This window comes from Microtus oregoni, unplaced genomic scaffold, assembly GCF_018167655.1.
Source record: "Microtus oregoni isolate MIOR12 unplaced genomic scaffold, Mior012 000056F_ref0000123, whole genome shotgun sequence".
Taxonomy (NCBI): Eukaryota; Metazoa; Chordata; class Mammalia; order Rodentia; family Cricetidae; genus Microtus; species Microtus oregoni.
In genome coordinates, this window is record NW_024543832.1 from 1,524,301 (window position 1) to 1,547,369 (window position 23,069).

The 23,069-nt window shown below is 38.0% G+C and overlaps 1 pseudogene and 1 gene segment (V, D, J or C); both read right to left on the bottom strand.

Annotated features, from left to right (window-relative positions):
- Positions 1–1,637: 1,637 nt before the first annotated feature.
- LOC121438492 lies at positions 1,638–2,189 on the bottom strand (annotated as a pseudogene).
- Positions 2,190–5,913: 3,724 nt separating this feature from the next.
- LOC121438493 lies at positions 5,914–6,450 on the bottom strand. The segment is given in 2 exon segments: positions 5,914–6,305; positions 6,405–6,450. Coding segments are annotated over 2 exon segments (438 nt in total).
- Between the last annotated feature and the right edge of the window lie 16,619 nt (positions 6,451–23,069).

Here is a 23,069-nt window from a genome sequence, read left to right on the forward strand (position 1 = left end):
CTTTTACAAGGCACAAGCCCAATACTCTCCATCCTCATAGCCCTGTGATTTCTTTTTTTTTTTTACTTTAATAAATGGGTTTTGAATTATTGGATAGAGGAAACTTTTGTCTTTAATTTTCATTTTTATGTTGATCAAAGATGCTTGTTCTATGCAACCTACTCTGCCCACATGCACTGGCCAAGATGAAAGAACCAAAGGAGAGGATGGCCTGCAGGAAAATGTCTGTTCATGAGGGCAATAGAGCTATGTGCTATCCTTAGACTCAAATTTCTGACAAGTGATAGTATGAGTTATATTTGAGAAAAATGAGACTGATCTCTTGGATGAGACAAAAAAAGGTACAATCCTTTTTGCAAGGAGTAGTGGTATTTCAAAAAACAATATTCATTAATCCACATGAGAAATACTTTTTGAAATTTACTATATGTATGAAAGCTCCATATAAACTATGGAGCACTCACATTGGGTTAACTCCAAACAGTGGATGAGATAATGAAATATCTTGTTTTTTTAATTATGTGTATATTTTTCTGTGTGAGGAGTGTAATGTGCATGGGAACAAATAGAGTCCGTGTGTTCTCCATACTTACAGGTAGGTATGACTTAGAATTGTGGGTGCCAGAGATTGTAACTGTTTCCCTGAAAGAACAGAATGCTCTTTGAACCTCTAAGCTGCTTTCCCAGTGCAGAGATGAACAGTGGTAACCTTCCCTTTTATTTGTGCTGTAGTTCAGTTCTCAAGAGTTGAAATATCAAACCAATCTGCATGAACATGGAGGGCCTTGTATCAGTAATAGCCAGGAATCAAGAGGACAAGATGACCAATTAGCCTGTGCAACTTAAAAAGCTCATCTTAAGAAAAGTAAAATTAGGGAAGTCTGATCATAGTTTGGACAGTGTAGAGTGAGAAGATTAAGCAGTTAGTTAGGAAAAATTATCCCAAATAATGAGTTATATGGAAGTTCATCAAAGTTAATAAGAACACATTCTGTTTTTATATATGGAGAAAGTCAGTTTTAAAGTTAGACAGACCCCGAAACAATAACTAATCATTTAGCCCAAGGAACCACTAATTATAAGTCTGATGGGAAATTAATCTTAACCAAGATGCAAATGCATGAAATGGTATCTGTCAAAAGCAATAATCAATTTTATTTATTTATGGGACCTTCTTGGTGTAGAAGGAAACTACGGGTATTTCAGTTTCCAGGGTGTTGTTGGAAAATGACTTAAATTTGGGAAGCTGTGGTTTGTCTATTACAGGTGCAAAAACAAAGAGGACAAATTACAGCTCTTTTAAAGTTCTCTAGCTTATAACTGAACCTAACATCCAATATTTGTTTGCTGAATCCTTTAAATCCACATATATAAGAAAATGTGTGAATATGTATGTATATATGTATGTGTATGTAAAACATGTAAACTTATATGTCATTCTATCTATAACAAGAAGCAGATTGTTAGCTTACAAGTTATTTGTTATAGTATTTCAACAAATAGGAAGTTTATTAGACTATGAGAGTTAAGAGAGGCCTCTAGGGAATTTTTTTCCAATTTGTGTTTGGGAAAGGAAAACACTGATTCTAATATTGAAACATATTCTCTTGCAGCACAGTCTAGAATTTCTTATCTTATTAAGCAACCACATACAGGTCTTGGGAGATCCTGTCCATCCACAATGCCCCCTGCTGGTTGTGAGTATCTCCATATGGAGGTTTTTGTACAGGCTCACACTGGAGTTCTCTCACTGTGTATTTGGCACAGAAATACATGGCTGTGTCCTCAGTTTCCAGACTGTTCAGTTTTAAGAAAGCTTGGCTATTGGAGGTATCTCTGGTGATGGTGATTCGGGACTGGAGAGCTGAGTTATACTATGTGCTTCCACCACTCCATATTGCTCCAATCCACTCTAGACCCTTTCCTGGAGGTTGGCGGATCCAGCTTACACTAGAGCTCGTTAATGAGAACCCAGAAACAGTGCAGGTAAATGACAGGGTCTGTGATGGCTGCACCAGGCCAGGTCCTGACTCCTTCAGCTGTATCTGGGACAGGGCACCTAGGGACAAGCACCAGCACCATCAGTCATATAACCCGTAGATGAAAAACCTGGGTCCCTTTCCTGAAACCCTGAAGCACTTACAGCTTGGAAATGTCACCAGGCAGAGGATCAACACCAGGACAGCCATGCTGTGTTGGAGGCTCCAGTCAGAAGGAGATGGCACTTCTCAGCTTGGCCTTGAATTTCATCCTGAGCTTAAGGACTGATTTGCATTGGGGGAGGTCCCAGAGTACATAAAAGGAAGCATAGGCAATGTTTGCAATTTCTCCTCCAGGAAAGCGAGATTTGCTTTATGTATCTTAGAGGTACTTGATATTGAACCTCAGGAACGTTGCCTTGATGCTGTCTGGATTTCCAGTTCCAAAGAAACAGGAAATATTATTAGTCATACCATACAGGCTTTAGAAGCAATACATGGAAGTGTTTACATTAACTAGTTCCAAATTCATTCAGTAAAGGCAGAGGAGAATACCAGGTTCTAAATATATTAATGTATCTCTGTAACTTCCAGGAAAGAATTTAAATGGAATTGGTACTTTGGGTGATCAGAAATCCTGTTTAAGGAACTACTTAAAATTCTTTGTCTTGGTGTCTGTGGAGTTGCCTCATTCTTACAACTTCTCAGGAAAAAACTGTGAAGAAACAGCTCAAATATATTTCATACATGTGATTTGACATGTTTATCTGTAAGGAAATCTGTGGGACTGATTTGCATCCTATCTTATTAGGCTCAGATTTTACCTTCTCACTTAGGAACATCCTACCTGAAAACTAGTTTTCATTCCTCTTGATTTATTTAACTCTATCCATGTCTTTTATATCTTTGTCTGTCACTCTCCTAAGCTTTTAGCCAATCCCAGGTTCCTAAATATGATTATAGCTTTGGTAAGTGATGGGAAGCTCCGCTACTCATAACACTTCATAAAAATCAACAGCATGCAGCCATGTTTTAGGGTTATGTTCACTGAATTAATAACAAGACAGAGAATATTAAGTGATGACAAGAAGTGGACTGGAAAACAGATATGAACATTGGGAACCCTGTGACTTGAATGGTAATCAAGGCATAGATAACAAGAGTTTCTAATGTTTTTTCCTGTGTCTTATTAATGCAAATCACTAAGGAAGAGAAGTGCAGAGCTGGAACTAACTTGTTCATTCAAGACTCAGGGAATGACTATCTAACTTGGCATTAGAGACATCACAATTTGTGTCCATTATTTATTTATGCATAATCTTTTTACTTTTTACTTTGAGTTTCAGTGGTAGAAAACTGCTCTTCACTTTAAGGAGACAGCCATCCTTTGAAAGCCTGATCATCATGTATAGTATGAATTCAATGTTCCCTGTAATTTTTAATGCTTCAGGATTACAAAAAAAAATTTCAGACATGATGTTTAGTATGTTTCATCTTGGGTTTGTTTGATATTTTCATTGTGGTTATAATAACCTGGAAAGGAGTATCTCAGAAATAAATGAACATTTCTTATACTACATTGGGGAACTAGGTATAAATCCACTTATTCAAATACGTTTTGTTCTTAGTTATGTGTGAGATATTTTCTAAGTTATGTTTCAATATCTGTGAAAAGTCACCATGATCACAGCTGTTATAAGGAAACAATATAATTTAGGGAGTTTTCCTGTAGCTCCAGAAGTTCAGACCATTCTCATCATGGCAGGAAGAATGACAGTGTACAGGAAGTCATGGTGCTGGTGGACTAGCTGAGAGTCCAACATATTCCAAAGAACATGAATTCAACTGACAGACTGGGCAGCATCCTGAGCATAGAAAACCTCAATGCCTGCCCTCCACAGTGACACATTTCTTCCAATCAGGCCATGCACACTCCACCAATGCCACACATCTTAATATTTTCACCCCCTTTTTATATTCTGTAGGCCAATTTCATTCAAGCTCCCACATGTGTTTGTGTCCATATCCCATACTCTTTTTTAAAAAAAATATTTATTTATTTATTTATTTATTATGTATACAATATTCTGTCTGTGTGTATGTCTGCAGGCCAGAAGAGGGCACCAGATCTCATTACAGATGTTTGTAAGCCACCATTTGGTTGCTGGGAATTGAACTCAGGACCTTTGGAAGAGCAGGCAATGCTCTTAACCGCTGAGCCATCTCTCCAGCCCCTATCCCATACTCTTTTATTCCTCGGGTTTCTCTTTTTCTATGAGACTCTTAAGAAGGAAGTCACTGGGAAAACAGCATTTGCAAAGGGAATTCATTCATAGTACAGTCACACATTATTCATTATTATCTTCTATTTGAGAGGTGAATCCTTATTCTTAAGGGTTTATTCAATCATTTGATTAATTATGTAAAGTGGATAGATGGATACTCAATGGGTCATGTAGAAAGAATTAACAGTAACAGTCTATATGATATAGACTAGGGTTATCATAAAAGAAGAACCTTCTATGGAAAAAAATACCCCCATTAGATTGATCTTCATACAAGACTTATATCATTTTCTTGATTAATGACTGATGCAGGAGGGGCCAGACAAATGTAGATGTTGCCATCGGTGGGCAGGTGTTCCTGCATTTTATAAGGAAGCAGACTGCACAACCATGGAAAACAAGCCTATGAATTGGGTTTAAATATCTATCTATCTATCTATCTATCTATCTATCTATCTATCTATTTATTTTTATTTTCTTTTTTTATTTAAATATATTTAATTATTAAGGATTTCTGCCTCGTCCCCGCAACCGCTTCCCATTTCCCTCCCCCTCCCCCGATCAAGTCCCCCTCCCTCATCTGCTCGAAGAGTCTGTAATGTCAACTATTCATAGATGATGAAAAAGTATGCATCACTGAAGCAAGCACACAGTCACTCAGACATATATACACAGACAGATATACAACAACAGAGACAATCCTTCCCAAAAAACAACTTACAAGAGCAGATAGATACATGTATATTAACTTCATATGATATTTGAAAATATTCTTTTACACGTTTGTCATTCATTCTACTTAAAAACAAATAACCATGCTCATTAAAAATGTATTGTTATTACATTGATTCATCTCACTATCTTCTCTCCTCTTTCTCTCACTCCTTTGAACCTTCTGTCCTCTCCTAATGTCATGTCCCATCTTTTCTCTTCTCCCTTCTTTCCTGCCTTCCTATACCCAACTCTGCTTCTTTATCTGCTTATCAAGGAGTGAGATAGCAGAGTCACATCATCTTGCATAATTCTCTGAGGACCTCCCCCCGGTTTTTATAATGTCTAATTTGAACCACATTGCCATTTCCACAGCACAGGCATCCCTTCTCCTACATTCTAATAATATGGTCTCATTCTTTGTTGGGTAAATGACACTCATATCATTAGTTACAGGAAACTAATACTTTTGGGTTTAAGATCCATTTCTGTGGTTATTAAAAATGTCAGCTTTATTCATCCTCTTCTTTCCAATTTCATTAGTCAAGGTGAATCATCCGAAAGAGAGGATGGAGGACAGAACACTGTGTGCTCATGAGGACATCACCTCTCATCTCTGGGTTCCCAAAGCTATCTGTTAACCCTATCACTCAGAAGAAAGATTGAGAGAAAAAGAGGGAGAGTGATCGAGACTGTGACACCGACCGACACAGTTAGGGAGACAGAGAGATATAAAGGGAAACAGGAGAAACACTATAATAAATAAACACACACAACACAGCTGGAACCAGAAATTTAAATAATAATTTGGACATTCAAGGATTACTACACACTATACCTGCAGAGAAAATGGCTAAGTGTGATATGGAGAGGCAGTGCAGACAGAGAAGTCCAGTCTTTCATGCTTTTCTGAGCAGAATTTTCTGTGACCCAGATATCTAAGTGCTCTCAGCGCCCCCTGCTGCTTCTGTGTTCCCACAGGGAGGTTTTTGTCTGAGCTCACAGTAGATTTCATTCACTGTGTCTCTTGCACAGTAATACATGGCTGTGTCCTCTGACCTCAGACTGCTCATTTCCAGGTACAGATTGTTCTTGGCATTGTCTCTGGAGATTGTGAACCGGCCCTTCACAGCGTCGATATACCAGGTGCTACCACCATTTGCATTAATACCTGCGACCCACTCTAGCCCCTTCCCAGGAGCCTGACGGACCCAGCTCATCCAGTAGCTACTGAAGGTGAATCCAGAGGCTGCACAGGAGAGTTTCAGAGAATTTCCAGGCTGCACTAAGCCTCCCCCAGACTCCAGCAACTGCACCTCACACTGTACACCTGTAAACACAAAGAATTCTGGTTAGAAAACTGACACAGAAGACATTTTTCTCTTTCTCATGTCCACATAACATACAGCGTCTCATCTTTATGAATTACCTTTTAAAATAGGGACAAAGGAAACTAGTAGAAGCCATAAGTCCATGGTGATTGTCCTGTGTTCAGTGCTGAACCCTGACTAGGAGGACTTGGGAATCCAGGGCTTGTCTCCTCTGCCAGAGCTGCAGGGTCAGGACAGGGCTGGATTTTATGGGCAAAAGGAAGCCTTATTTGCATATCTTCCTGCCATAACAGGCTCTGTAGTTGGAACTGGGCAGAAGGCAGTACTCAGAGCAGATATAAAACACCATACACACTGATGACAATTACAGAAATTGAAGCACTAATGTAGCTCTGTGTACACATTTTCCTTGTTAGGGATTCACCACACTTTATTTAGTTCTCTTTTCAAATTATGCATGGAAAATGTTCTTGTTGCTGTTTGTCTTCCTCTCAGTGATTGCTGTGGGGACATATTTATATTTGCAGCACTAAATTGTTTGCATCCTGAAATTCTCCCTATGATCACTTTTTACTCCCCACTCTGCCTTTCCCTTTCCCATCTCGATACCAGGCAACACATTGCTGTCTTCATGCTGTCTTAGGTCAGTTTTTATTTCTGTATATTTATATAGTCAGCACAATTGGGACATTTAATGCAATTTTGTAAGAGAACACAAAAAATTTTGCATCAATTTTGTATTTTCAGAAGGTATTGCTTTTATTTTCCCAAATTGTCATGCTTTCTACCCATCAGTCCCTTTCTCTCATTACACCCAACTTTTCCTATCAAAACTCCTGTATTACCCTGTACTTTTTCACTCTTACCCTTCACTTAAGATGTTTTTTCCTCTCTTGATTTCCATTCTAGTTCTAAACCTACAAAACAGAAGCCAGAGCACCTAGCACACAGAATCTCAAACACAAATTCTGGATTCTCTATAAGGCAGAAACTGTCCTTCCCAACCTTCAATATATTGTGTGATATAAGATTTCCAGTATCATTCACGTTCCTCCAAGGATCAGACAATACTGATGAAGAGGATGTGGGAATAATGTGAAGAGTGGAACAGAGGGAGAGGTGCTGTGAAATGCTGTCTTCTGGACATGTCATGGATATTGCAATAATGGATTCATAATGGCTGCTGTTTTCTATATGAACCCAACTAGATTCAAACCATTCAAAACCATGGTATAGATAGGGCTGATAATTCCTTGGCCTTATTTCTTGTTGAGAGGAGTTGCAAATTTAATTTTCTTAACAAGGGATATAGTCACCCTTTTTAAAGGGTATGATCCCTGGTATATTTCCTATGTTGCAGTGCTAGGGTTCAAGCACATGCAGATATGAACAACAATAACTGGGCTTAAATAAGAATAAAGTTGATAGGGCCCCATGTTTCTAAAATGAGGGAGGAGCTAGATGGAAAACTATCACATGTAGCAATCCTAAAGAATAAAGAAAAATAGTAAAATCTGTATAACTGAGATTCAAACAATAAATTCAGAAGCCAATTAAGGAACACTAGCAAATATCAAAAATAAATTATTTGGCATCTTCATCTGGAACCGTCTTACCATCTAACAAAGAACTGGAGGGGTCCTTCACTTATTTGTAAAAAAATCAATTTACAGATAATCCTATACATGATTTGTAAAATATTTTTCCACATTTGGTTAGCTGTTACTGTTCTCTGTGGTGAAACTATCCCATCATCATTCAGAATTAGGGGGGAAACAACATATCATTCTTGTCATACTCTTTCAGTGCTCATTCTGCAGGAACAGTTATTCTGGTGTTAGATTATACATATGTGTCTTTTAGGTATCCCATTTTCTTTAAAATTATCTATAATGAATCAGAGGACATAGTGAAGAGAAGAGAATTTCAAGGGCATTTCTATAAACATTCTCTGCTTCTTTTCTACGATAGAGGGAAAATTTTGTGCCTATTTGTTCAATGATTTATTTACCTTAATGCGAATATGGGAAGCCTTTTCATTTATATTGGTAAGCTCTGCAAAAAGATTCTGGGTATTCTTGGTCAAAAGTAAAATCCTTATGATGAGAATAGAGTTATTGGTCCTGATATAGACTAGGTATAACTAACTCATTAAAATTTTACCCTGTCCATCCATTTCAGGAGCAACTATGTAACCTGATTCTCACACTGACCCTGGAAAATTTGACAGTGGAACCTTGGTGTTCAACGTTGTGTGCAGTTATTTAATTCACTGTTATACGTTCTTATGTCAGGAATCTAATAATGTAATCAATGTGGTCTCCAAAGTTCCATCACACACTATTAGTGTCACAGCCTGATATTCCAGAGAATTTTCAGCCTCAGATGAATAGATTCTCTTTTCCTTTGTCAATCTGCCCCAAATATATGACCTATTAACATGGAGTTCCTATCCAACATGTCTTCCCTGAAGGACACCTCTAGATCACACATGTGACACCAGTTCTTTCTAGTCAACAGCAAGAGAGAATTCCAGAGCTATAATTTTGGGATACTTTGTAAACAACAAAAGCACTAACAAAAGCAAACACAGCAAAAATCATAGAACTCAGATATTTATGCCATGTACTTATAAGAAATCAATACAGGAAAGCAGCTGACATCAGCTAGAATGTGCACACAGGTGGCTGAGAATTTTGTGTCTGAGGGCACACACTACACCTGCAGAGAAATCATTACATTGGACTCCAAGTGGAAGGAAATTTTTTATCAAATAGCAAATGTTTAATAATTGAGTTTTGAAAAAATGATAATGACTGTATAATTTTATGGAATCCTATGTGTTTAGTAATAGGAAACTGTGGATAATACATTTTCTAATCTATTTTTGGAAAATTACATTGATTCAGGGATTTGTGGTTTGTCTATCGCATGTGAAAAATAAGGTGGATGAATTAGAAATTATTTAAAATTTCTGAGCTTCCTTAATGAACTTACAATGACTGTCATAATTACTGACTTCTGTTAAAATACATTTATCTACAATCACACACTCACACGCATACACACACACACACATATATGTATATATATTTAAATGTTTAAAATTCATGTTCTGATTTGTATAAAGCAAGAAATGAAAGATTTTCTTAGAGGTTTGTGGAAAAAAAACCGATGTTTAATGTAACAATAAAAAACAATTTTATCAGAATATAATAGATATGACAGGGGCTGCTAGAAGAATTCCTTAGTTATGAGGAAGTCATGGGTTCCCACACTAGAACACTGGCTTGTACAGCATATTCCAGAACTTCATAGCTTCTGAAACCTTCATCTAATGGTTATTCAATGTCGCCATTTGTTCTCAGAGCCCTCTGCTGCTCACGAGTGTCTCTGTAGGGATTACTGTCACTGGCAGAGAAATAGGGGTCTGCACCTTCATTTGCAGATTGTTTGGTTTTATGTCTTGAAGGTGGCCCTGTAAATATTGAAATGGGCTTTGATAATTGAATCATAATTAGTGCTTCCACCAATTCATATTTCCTTCATTCACTCCAGACCTATTTCCAGAGAATTGCAGAATTAATTTACACAATACCTAGTTTATGAGAACCCCAAAAGAGTGCAGGTCAGAGACAGGGTCTATGAGGAATGTACAAGGACAGGTCCTATCTCCGTCAGATGAACCTGTGGCATCTGGAAACAAGCAACATTACTATCAGTCATGCATGCTGTAGAAGATGACATGTCTAGGTGCTTCTTCTGAATCCTCAAAATAATTACAACTAGTATAAGTAACCAGGTAGAGTAATAGTGCCAGGCCAACAATTCTCTGCTGGAGGATCTAGGCCTGGGTTTTCAGCCTGAGCCTGAGGCCTGCTTTAAATTGGGGAAGATTTCTGACAGAATTAAAGAAAACAGAGGGCTTGCATTTTTCTTCCAAATGACTGGTTTTTGTCTTGTGCTTCTTTGATGAAAATAACTGTATACTCAGCAACATTATCTTTGCCCAGTCTGGATTTCCAATGCTGAAAAACCAGGGAACTTCTAGAAGCAAAACAAGGGAATATTTATCATGAGTCTGCATTCATGTAGTTCAGGGAAAATAGTGTGCCATGTCCTAAATGCACTTTTACTACTGTGTAACTTCCAGCAGAGGATCTAAGATGCATTAGAGCCTTGGGAATCATCAGAAATACTGCTTAAGAAATGACTCAGAATATTTTTGGTGTCAGTGTAGTCAACTTATTTTTGCTGCTCATCTAAAAATCCAGCTTGTGAGGAAGCATCTCACAAACATTTAGTGCTTATCTGAGTGGAGACCCAAGGAAGTTATTTGGGTTCATCTCACTAGGTTCAGACTGTTCCCCTTTACATTGTAGTCATCATACCTAGGGACTAGTCTTTGTACCTCTTTATTCCAGTCTCACTGTCTATCTATCTAAATATATTTTATCTATCCTTCACTGTCTTCCTCTTCAGCTTCAGCACATAACAATCATGTTTCTAAGCATGATTAATGCACTGTTGATATGTCAGAAGGTTCATGGGTAATTGTAAAAGAACATTTATAAATGATATCTGGGATATGGGTGTAGATTCATCCATACTGCTTCATGCTAATTGGGGGCTCTGTTAATCAGGTCTTTCATGGTATATCCTGTATTCTAGGTATATCTCAGTCAGAAGTTGGGTGAAATAACATTTTGAGGGTGTTGATGGCATCCTTTCATGAGGCCTTGGTCCATGAAACCACATTGGCTGGAGGCAATCCACAGGTACTCATCCTTGGAGATTCTAACCAGCACACCTCTCCGGCAGAGGATCCATGGCTTCTCTGACCCTGCCCTTCTTCCTGCCAGCATTCAGTTCTGTTTTTTCCACCTACCTAAGTTACACCCTATCAACTAGGCCAAGGCAGCTTCTTTATTCATTATCCAATGAAAGCAACATGCAAACAGAAGGAACTCTTACAGCATTCCCCTTTTCTGTTTAAACAAAAAGGAAAGCTTTAACTTTAACATAGTAAAATTACATATAACAAAACAGTTATCAAGCAAAAATTATAGCTACAATATTAATATCTACCTTTTGTTTTATCATAACTAAAGAAAGCTATAAATTCTTTAACTCCATCAAAGACTTCAGAGAAATATAATATTACCTATGTAAACTGGAAGTGCATTATAAACAACTTCCAAAACTCTATAACTGTCAGAGACATCTTGCTGCCTACACAGTCATTCAAAGTTCGTCTTTACAATCTGGGCATCTGTATTCAGGCTACAAGCCATAATATCCAGCATACTTTTTCACGAAGGAGGAGATTTTAAAGATGGTTCAGTCACTTTCTTCTGTATCTTGCAAAATATCTTGCAGACTCTTTCATGAAGCAGAAACCCCAAAAGATCATCTCACCTTTAATCAAGTTCAGCATTTTTCTGTGGGTACTGCATGTCCAGTCTAACAGTTCAGGCAAGAGCAGTTTCATGCCCAAATGGCTAACCAACTCCATAAGGAGCCCTTTGATTTCTATCTTCCTCTTGAAGTAGCTTGGTGCTGCCAGGAGCAGATGTGATTCATTGTCATGAAAAGACCTAATTTATTAAAACATTTAAATGTCATATTTTGTAGGTCTGTGAAAGATTTGAAGAATACTTACCAAACTGAAATGTATCTTTATACATCTAGAAAATCTAAGTAACATGACTTCAAATGACTATTATAGATTATCTATTAACTTATTTTTATATACATTACATTTTTAAATAAACTATACAATCACAATATCTTAATCAAGAGCAGAAATATACATATAACAAAATTGACCTTAAAATTGTATCAATAAATCAAGATCCATACCAATGCAAATTATTTATATATATATCATATCCCTCTTTAAATGTAAATAAGCATATAAATGATATTTGGAAATATGGGAAGAGATTTATCCATACTGCTTCATGCTAATTGGGGACACTGTTAATTGGGTCTTTCATGGTGTATCCTGTGTGCAAGGTTTATCTCAGTCAGCAGTTGGAAGAAGTAAGCTTTTGAGGGTGTTGATGGTGACCTTTCAAGAGGCCTTTGTCCATAAAACCATATTTCCTGGATGCAATCCAAAGGATCTCTCATCTTCTGAGATTCTAACCAGTGTACATCTCTGGCAGAAGATCCATGGATTCTCTGAATCTGCACCTCTTCCTCCCAGAATCCAGTGTTGTTTTCTCCACCTTCCTAAGTTCCACCCTGTCAACTAGGCCAAGACAGTTTCTTTATTCATTAAACAATGAAAACAACACACAAACAGAAGAAACTTCATTTACTTATTTATTTATTTATTTATTTATTTATTTAAGATTTCTGTCTCTTCCACGCCACACCGTCCCATTTCCCTCCCCCTCCCCAATTAAGTCCCCCTCCCTTGTCGCCTTGGGCTCCTGGGAGCCACTCAAGGTTCAAGTCTCTTGCCAACCCTAAGGTGGCTCCCTTGAACAAGTGCTTTTGTCATATGATAGGACATCTCTTGGGTATATTCCCAAGAGTGGTATTGCTGGGTCCAGGGGTAGGTTGATCCCAAATTTCCTGAGAAACCGAAACACTGATTTCCAAAGTGGTTGCACATGCTTGTATTCCCACCAGCAATGGATGAGGGTACCCCTTCCTCCACAGCCTCTCCAGCAAAGGCTATCATTGGTGTTTTTTATTTTAGCCATTCTGACAGGTGTAAGATGATATCTCAAAGTTGTTTTGATTTGCATTTGCCTGATCGCTATGGAGGTTGAGCGTGACCTTAAGTATCTTTTGGCCATTTGAACTTCTTCTGTTGAGAGCTCTCTGTTCAGTTCAGTGCCCCATATTTAATTGGGTTAATTAGCATTTTAAAGTCTAGTTTCTTGAGTTCTTTATATATTTTAGAGATCAGACCTTTGTCTGTTGCAGGGTTGGTGAAGATCTTCTCCCAGTCAGTAGGTTGCCTTTTTGTCTTAGTAACAGGGTCCTTTGCTTTACAGAAGCTTCTCAGTTTTAGTAGGTCCCATTTATTCAATGTTGCCCTTAATATCTGTGCTGCTGGGGTTATACATAGGAGGTGTTCTCCTGTGCCCATCTGTTGTAGGGTTTTTCCCACTTTCTCTTCTATCAGGTTCAGTGTGTTCAGACTGATATTGAGGTCTTTAATCCATTTGGACTTGAGTTTTGTGCATGATGATAGATATGGGTCTATTTTCATTCTTCTACAGGTTGACATCCAGTTGTGCCAGCACCATTTGTTGAAGATTCTTTCTTTCTTCCAGTGTATACTTTTAGCTCCTTTATCGAAAATGAGGTGTTCATAGGTTTGTGGGTTAAAATCCGGGTCTTCTATACTATTCCAATGGCCGACATCTCTGTTTTTATGCCAGTACCACACTGTTTTCATCACTGTAGCTCTGTAATAGAGTTTGAAGTCAGCGATGGTAATGCCTCCAGAAGATCCTTTATTGTATAGGATTGTTTAGGCTATCCTGGGTTTTTTGTTTTTCCATATAAAGTTGATTATTGTCCTCTCAAGGTCTGTGAGCAATTTTAATGGGACCTTGATGGGGATTGCATTGAATCTATAAATTGCCTTTGGTAGAATTGTCATTTTTACTATATTGATCCTCCCAATCCAAGAGCAAGGGAGGTCCTTCCATTTTCTGGTATCCTCTTCAATTTCTTTCTTCAATGCCTTAAATTTCTTGTCAAATAGATCTTTCACTTCCTTGGTTAGAGTTACCCCAAGATATTTTATGCTGTTTGTGGTTATCGTGAAACGTGAAGCTTCTCTGATTTCCCTCTCTGTTTCCATATCCTTTGTGAATAAGAGGGCGACTGACCGACTGACTTTTTTGGAGTTGATCTTGTATCCTGCCACATTACTGAAGGTGTTTAACAGCTGTAAAAGTTCTTTGATGGAGTTTTGGGGGTCTCTTTGTACACTATCATATCATCTGCAAATAATGAAAGTTTAACTTCTTCCTTTCCAATTCGAATCCCCTTGATCCCCTTATGTGGTCTTATTGCCTTTGCTAGAACTTCAAGCACTATATCGAATAGGTATGGCAAGAGTGGACAGCCTTGTCGTATTCCTGAGTTTAGTGGGATGGGTCTGAGTTTCTCTTCATTTAGTTTGATGTTAGCTGTCAGCTTGCTGTATACAGCTTTTATTATATTTAGGTATGATTCTTGTATCCCTAATCTCTCCAAGACTTTTATCATAAAGGGATGTTGAATTTTGTCAAATGCTTTTTCAGCATCTAATGAAATGATCATATCGTTTTTTTCTTTCAGTTTATTTATATGATGGATTACATTGATAGATTTTCGTATGTTGAACCAACCCTGCATCTCTGGGATGAAGCCTACTTGATCATAATGGATAATTTTTCTAATGTACTCTTGGATTCGGTTTGCCAGTATTTTGTTGAGGATTTTTGCCTCGATGTTCATGAGTGAGACTGGCCTATAATTCTCTTTCTTGGTTGAGTCTTTGTGTGGTTTTGGTATCAGAGTGACTGTTGCTTCATAAAAGATATTTGGCAATGACGCTTCTGTTTCTATATTGTGAAATACGTTAAGGAATATAGGTATTATGTCTTCTTGGAAGTTCTGGTAGAATTCCGCATTGAAACCATCTGGTCCTGGGCTTTTTTTGGTAGGGAGGTTTTTGATGACAGCTTCTAATTCTTCGCGACTAACAGGTCTATTTAGATTGTTCACCTGGTCCTGGTTTAACTTTGGTATATGGTATTTATCTAAAAACGTGTCCATTTCCTTTACATTTTCCAGTTTTGTGGCATACAAGCTTTTGTAGTAAGATCTAATGATTCTCTGAATTTCCTCTGTGTCTGTGGTTATGTCGCCCTTTTCATTTCTGATCCTATTAATTTGCATATTCTCTCTCTGCTGTTTGATTAGTTTGGATAGGGGTTTGTCAATCTTGTTGATTTTCTCCAGGAACCAGCTTTTTGTTTCATTGATTCTTTGGATTGTTTTCTGTGTTTCTATTTTGTTGATTTCAGCCCTCAGTTTGATTATTTCCAGTCTTCTACTCCTCCTGGGCACGTCTGCTTCTTTTTTTTTCTAGAGCTTTCAGGTGGGCTGTTAAGTCTGATATTTTTAAATATCAGAATACAGGCATAGACTTGGACATATTTTCTCTCTGGCCATGATGTGTTATGTTGAACCATGCTCAGCTTTCTATCCACATTTTTCTTAATTTTGGGTTCACATACAAATTTCTTGCTGAAACATTTGCTTGAAATTAAACTGACCTCGTCATATCAGTAAGTTATCACATCTTAAGCATCAACTACAAATATGACTGCACAGTCTGATGTATCTGTATGTGCACAAATTCTGTTAAGTATGTCCTATCTTATAAGAGAAAGCATGTACACACCATAAGCTGTAATTATATTCTGTTTTATCCAGTTTTAAACAATATGAAAAAAAAGAGTAGAGTAAAATCCTCAGTGTTTTCCTTATGTCTGTCCTGAATTTGAATCCTTGGCTTTATTATCTACTGATTCAGAATTTCCTGGTCATAATTTCCTCTGAAAGAAATTTTGTGCCCGTGCTCACTCAGAAGGGCCCTCACAACATTTCTTTCACAACAATACATGGAAGTGTCCTCAGTGGTCACAGAGTATAATTTCAGGAAGAACTGTTTCTCATATGTTTCATTAATGATGAACTGTTATCCCTTGAAGGATGGAATATAACCAGTGCCACCACTACCACCACTAATATATAACTCACTAACTCTAGGACCTCCCTTAGAGCTGTCAAATCCACGCCCAGGCTGGTGATGAAATAATCAATGACAGTGCAGGTGAAAAAAATGAGTGTGAGAGCTTAATCAGTCTAATTCTTGTCCTCTGAAGCTTCACCTGGGGCAACACACCTGAGTATAAGAAAAAAAATAGTCACTATTAATTACCTCCTATTAAAACCTCTACACTGACATATGTGTGAAATTGTAACACTCACCTTAGGGTGTTGTCACCAGTCACAGGAAAAGATTCAATAGCCTCATCATTAGACAAGAACACTGTTAGTTTGCATAATGGTCAGGAATGTGTATGAGAGAGCTATGAGATCCCACAGCCTATGGTATGCCATAGCCCAGGAAAGGATATAACAGAACTGGAAGATAAATTGTCATGCGTAAGGTCAGCCATATCTTTATAAGTCAGGAGGCAAAAATTGACTCCCAACATTCCTTTCAAGATGAAATAACTGTCTTTTTTTTCCAATAACACATTATTTTATTTTCTTGAGAATTACACATATGAAAACTGTATTTACATCATTTCACCCCTTACTCTTCTTCCTCCGTCTTCTATGTATCTCCTCTCTCTCCCTGTCAAACTAATGAATTCATGTCTAATGATTGCTCTACAAACACAAAACATGAACTGATGAGTCTGCTTTGCATCACCTGTGTGTAATATGTTTGTGTGTGTGTATGTGTGTAGAACTGACCACTTGAGACTAGAAAAACTATCATAGCCCATCCATGAAGATAACTGACTCTCTCTCTACCAGCCATTACATACCTTTAATTCTTGATGTAAAGGTAGTGCCCTATGAGACTTCCCCATTCATATTTGCATTTCAACTGATACTGGCATCATGCTGACTTTGTTTGCTATCATGTTACTGAGATATTATGTATATAAACTCCCTTTCTAATTCCTTATCCTCTATTTCACTATCTTGGCATAGAAGTAACACCATCTATGAGTAACAAGCCTCATCAAACACTCTACTATTTCACTGATTGGACTAACCAATGTTCTAAACATAACACAAATATTTCTATTATTTATATTTCTAGTTTATTTATACTTTTATAAATAATAGGCCTAGTTTAATTATACTTACACATTCTGGGTATTTTGTTTTAGCAGTGTTGAAACAAAACAATTATTAAGCAGAATATTCCTTCCTTCTATAATAAAGGCCCAAAAAGTAAGATGCAGGCTAGTAGGAATATTTAGGTAAAATCCCTCCTTGAGAAAAACAAGGAAAGTGATAAGCATTACCTCAAATATCACATAGGCCTATGAATCCTTCAGATTTTCAAGTTAGGATTAAATCTATGGTTTTCCTTCACAATAATTATTTAAGATAGAAGTAGGGTAAAGAAGACTACAAGTATATAAATTATATCACATTCCGAATATAAAAAGGGATGTCCTTTCAGTAGGGGTGAGAGGTAAATTCAGGAGAAGGAAGGAGGAGGGAAAAGGGGAATAGAAAAAGGGAAAAATGGGAAAAAAATGGCTCTTTTTAGGAAAGTAGAAAGGAAGTAAATACAAACGAATGGAGGTGAGTAAAACAGAAATAAGGATATCTGAAAAAAAAGCCACAAGTGGCTATACTATGCTATTTTTAAAAACTAAAATACATGTAATTCCATATATAAATATTAATGTATAGTTTTAGTGAGCTCTCATTATATGTGCTTGCTTTAAGAGACAAAGACCAACTAACAAAATCACAAAAGAAGACATGAGAAGCCCTATTTTGTGTTTTTGAAAAAAGTTGTCCAAAAGATTCATAAAACATTGAGCATTTTGCTGTTGCTCTTGGGTAGCACCAGAGGGGAACGAAAGCTCCTGATGCTGAGGAGGACACTATGGACTTCAAAAATAGGGCCAAAAACCTCTGAGCTGGGATGGCCTGAATGGTCCATCTCTGAGAACTAGATTTAAGTATATTGGAGGGTGCCATACAAACTTCCAAAAAAAAGGCAACCAACAGTCCTAAGCAGTTATAAACCCTATGAACTACATCAACTACCAGCTTGGAACAATAACCCACAGGCTGCAACAGTGGCATTCCTATCTTACTGGCAACCAACGGTTATTTAATCAGACTTTGGACCTGAACAACAAGAGGAAGACCATGTCACAATGGAGTACTACACCTCAGAAAAAGATAATGACATCTTTAATTTTGTAGGAAAATGGATGGAGCTAGAAAACATCATTTTGAGTGAGGTAACCCAGAAGAGAAAAACAATTATCACATGTACTTAATCATAAGTGATTTTTAAACATAAAGCAAAGAAAATCAGCCTACAAATCACAATCCCAGAGAACTTAGACAGCAATGAGGACACTCAGAAAGACATACACAAATCTAATCTACATGGGATGTAGAAAGAGACAAGATCTCCTGAGTAAATTGGGAGTATGGGGACCTTGGGGGAGGGTTGAAGGGGAGGACAGAGACAGGGAGGGGAGCAGAGAAAAATGTAGAGCTCAATAAAAATCAATAAAATAAAAGAGGGAGACCATGTCTTGTACTAGAAACATAAGTAACTATAGTGTGTTACTGAAGTCATTGTTATTGGAGGAGAATCTACAACCACTAATTTACAAAATCAGTCCAATCCTACCATCAATCTAGAGACTTTTGTTTTTTTTTCCCAAAGACTAATATAGTCTTCACTCTTCGTCAAGGAAATTACCCTTCACAGTAGATAGAACTATTGTAGAAAACCACAACCAATCAACATTCAAAGCTGTGGAGCTTAATTCCAAAGGACACATCTATAAGTCATCCCAGAGAACTTTACAGATGAGGGGACAAAAAGACTTTAAGGGCCAGAACATCAGGGAGTTGACATTGAGATTATGTCTCCTAACAATGTCAAAAGTTGCACCTATAAAGTTTCACCAACATGACTGCTAAAACATAATCTGAACCTGCCTCAAGGCTGTTTATTCTGAGCCAACACCTTCCTTCTGCCCTACCCATAAGTCAGTTAAACAGAGGGATGTCCGTCTTGAGGAAATCACTTCAGGAAACTCATGGGATTGGTTTTCTTGTTCCTTGAATTCTATGAAAACGAAATCAGACAAGAAGTTCCCATCATTTTTTTTTTATAAAATCTTGTTATATATCTGTTTCCTTCTAGGTGAAATATTTACTCCTGGAGAGAAGTCCCTTAAGTCTCAGGAATCAAACAGAACCTACAAGCTTCATGAAGTAACAAAGCGAACAAACCTCTGGAATCTCCTGAAACTTAGAAGTATAATACTCTCTCCCTCATTGGGTGTGGGGCTACAGGTCAGACAAGGAAGGCCAATGATGCACTGATGGGCTTTTATGTGATTCAACTGCCTTGGAATCAATACTATGAGAAATAACCCTTTACTCATACTTCTGTACTCTTATGATTAATCCCAACACAAACACATAAATTCACTAAAATAATTAGGGTGGGATGGTTTCTGTAGTTAGTCATTAGTGTTCTATCAGAGATGAATAGATATTTATTTGTATCTCTCCAAAAATACTCATAAAACAAGTGTAAATAATTATACCAAAGATGAAGAAGTCATGTTTGTTTCTTAAGCATTTCGTCTCATAAACCTGCTCATTCCTCCTTTTTAGAAATGGAAATGGATACTCAGGAACATTTTCCTGGTTCTGGGTGGGTTTTTAATCCCTCACAAACAAGAAACTTTTTGAGTCACACTGTGCAGACATGACAGGCAAAAGATAGGAATGTTCATCGTGAGTCCACATTCATTCAATGATCTTGGAACAGGGTACCATTACTTGATGCATTTGAATGTCTCCGGAAATTAAAAAAAAGGGGATTAATGATGTAATTTGGGCTCATAGTCATTGCAAATCTTACTTAAGAAAACTTAAAATTTATTATTTTGGTGTCAGTCGAGACAATTTATTCTTGTCCCTCATCTAGAAGATAACTTGTGATTACTAACATTTTGTACATGTGATCTCATGTGTTCACCTGGGAAAAAACACAAGTTACTGACTTGGACCCTATCTTATTAGGCTCACACTATTTACCTTCCTAATTAGGAACACCATACATGGGCACTTTTCCTTGAACATCTTTATTTACTTCAGTCTGCTTTTCTCTTTGAATTTTTATATCTCACTTTCTCTGTCCTCTGGTTGTAGCCTATAAGATCCCAGGATTTATGATTATGGCATTGGTGATACCGGAGAAATCCAGCAGTTCATAACACCCCGTAAGAAGTAGTAGCATGCAGTCAGGCTTAAGGGTTAAGTGATCTGAAGTAATAAAAAGATATAGTGATAACAAGACATGGAAGGAGGGCATGCTTGAAGAGTAGGAACTGTTTTCTTTGTGGTGGGTATAGCTATAGAGGATAAGGCACTTTTCATTCTTTTTTTTTATTGAGAAAAGGAAAAAAAAACAAGTTTCGGCCTCCTCCCAGCCTCCCATTTCCCTCCCACTCCTCCCACCCTTCTGCTCCTCCCACTCCTCCTCTCCCCCTCCCTCTCCAGTCAAAAGAGCAGTCAGGGTTCCATGCCCTGTGGAAAGTCCAAGGTCCACCCCCCTCCGTCCATATCTAGGAAGGTGAACATCCAAACTGGCTAGGCTCCCACAAAGCCAGCACATTAAGTAGGATCAAAACCTCGTGCCATTGTTCTTGGCTTCTCATCAGCCCTCACTGTTCGCCATGTTCAGAGAGTCCAGTTTTATCCCATGCTTTTTCAATCACAGTCCAGCTGGCCTTGGTGAGCTCCCAATAGATCAGCCCCACTGTCTCAGTGGGTGGGTACACACCTCGTGGTACTGACATCCTTGCTCATCTTCTCCCTCCTTCTGCTCCTCATTGGGACCTTGGGAGCTCAATCCAGTGCTCCAGTGTGGGTCTCTGTATCTATCTCCATCCATCAACAGATGAAGGTTCTATGGTGATATGCAAGATATTTGTCAGTATTGCTATAGGATAGGGTCATTTCAGGTTCCCTATCCTCAGCTGCCCAAGGAACTAACTGGGGACATCACCTTGGGCTCCTGGGAGCCAATCTAGGTTCAAGTCTCTTGCCAACCCTAAGGTGGCTCCCTTAACTAAGAATTGTGCTTCCATGCTCCCCTATCCAACCTTCCTTTATCCCAATCATCCTGTTTCCCCAAGTTCCCCCCATCCTCCCCTTCTCACTTTTCTCTCCCCATCTCCCCTTACCCCCATCCCACCCCAGCCCCCAAGATCCCAATTTTCTCCCAGGCAATTTTGTCTACTTCCCATAGCCAAGAGGATAACTACATGTTTTTCCTGGGGTTCACCTTCTTACTTAGCTTCTTTAGGTTCACCAATTGCAGTTGGGACCCTTATTTATGGCGAGAAACTAATTATGAGTGAGTACATCTCATCTTCATCTTTTTAGGTCTGGGTTACCTCACTCAGTATAGTGTTCTATTTCCATCCATTTACATGCAAAATTTGAGAAGTCATTGTTTTTTACCACAGCATAGTACTCTAATGTGTATATATTCCACACTTTCTTCATCCATTCTTCCATTGAAGGGTATCTAGGTTGTTTCCAGGATCTGGCTATTACAAATAATACTGCTATGAACATAGTTGAACAAAGGATCTTGTCATATAATAGGGCATCTCTTGGGTATATTCCCAAGAGTGGTATTGCTGGGTCTAGGGGTAGGTTGATCCCGAATTTCCTGAGAAACCGAAACATTGATTTCCAAAGTGGTTGCACAAGATTGTATTCCCACCAGCAATGGATGAATGTACCCCTTCCTCCACAGCCTCTCCAGCAAAGGCTATCATTGGTGTTTTTTATTTTAGCCATTCTGACAGGTGTAAGATGATATCTCAAAGTTGTTTTGATTTGCATTTCCCTGATTGATAAGGAGGTTGAGCAAGACCTTAAATGTCTTTTGGCCATTTGAAATTCCTCTGTTGAGAATTCTCTGTTCAGTTCAGTGCCCCATATTTAATTGGGTTAATTAGCATTTTAAAGTCTAGTTTCCTGAGTTCTCTATATATTTTGGAGATCAGACCTTTGTCTGTTGCAGGGTTGGTTAAGATCTTCTCCCAGTCAGTAGGTTGCCTTTTTATCTTAGTGACAGTGTCCTTTTCTTTACAGAGGCTTCTCAGTTTTAGTAGGTCCCATTTATTCAATGTTGCCCTTAATATCTGTGCTGCTGGGGTTATACATAGGAAGCAATCTCCTGTGCCCATCTGTTGTCGGGTACTGATCAACTCCAAAAAATCAGTCGCCCTCTTATTCACAAAGGATATGGAAGCAGAGAGGGAAATCAGAGAAGCTTCACAATTCACGATAGCCACAAACAGCATAAAATATCTTGGGGTAACTCTAACCAAGGAAGTGAAAGATCTATTTGACAAGAACTTTAAGGCATTGAAGAAAGAAATTAAGGAGGATACCAGAAAATGGAAGGACCTCCCCTGCTCTTGGATTGGGAGGATCAACATAGTAAAAATGACAATTCTACCAAAGGCAATTTATAGATTCAATGCAATCCCCATCAAGGTCCCATCAAAATTCTTCACAGATCTGGAGAGGACAATAATCAACTTTATATGGAAAAACAAAAAATCCAGGATAGCCAAAACAATCCTATACTATAAAGTATCTTCTGGAGGCATTACCATCGCTGACTTCAAACTCTATTACAGAGCTACAGTGATGAAAACAGTGTGGTACTGTCATAAAAACAGAGAAGTTGACCAATGGAATCGTATAGAAGACCCGAATTTTAACCCACAAACCTATGATCACCTCATTTTCCATAAAGGAGCTAAAAGTATACAATGGAAGAAAGAAAGCATCTTAGCAAATGTTGCTGGCACAACTGGATGTCAACCTGTAGAAGAATGAAAATTGACCCATATCTATCACCATGCATAAAACTCAAGTCCAAATGGATTAAAAACCTCAATATCAGTCTGAAC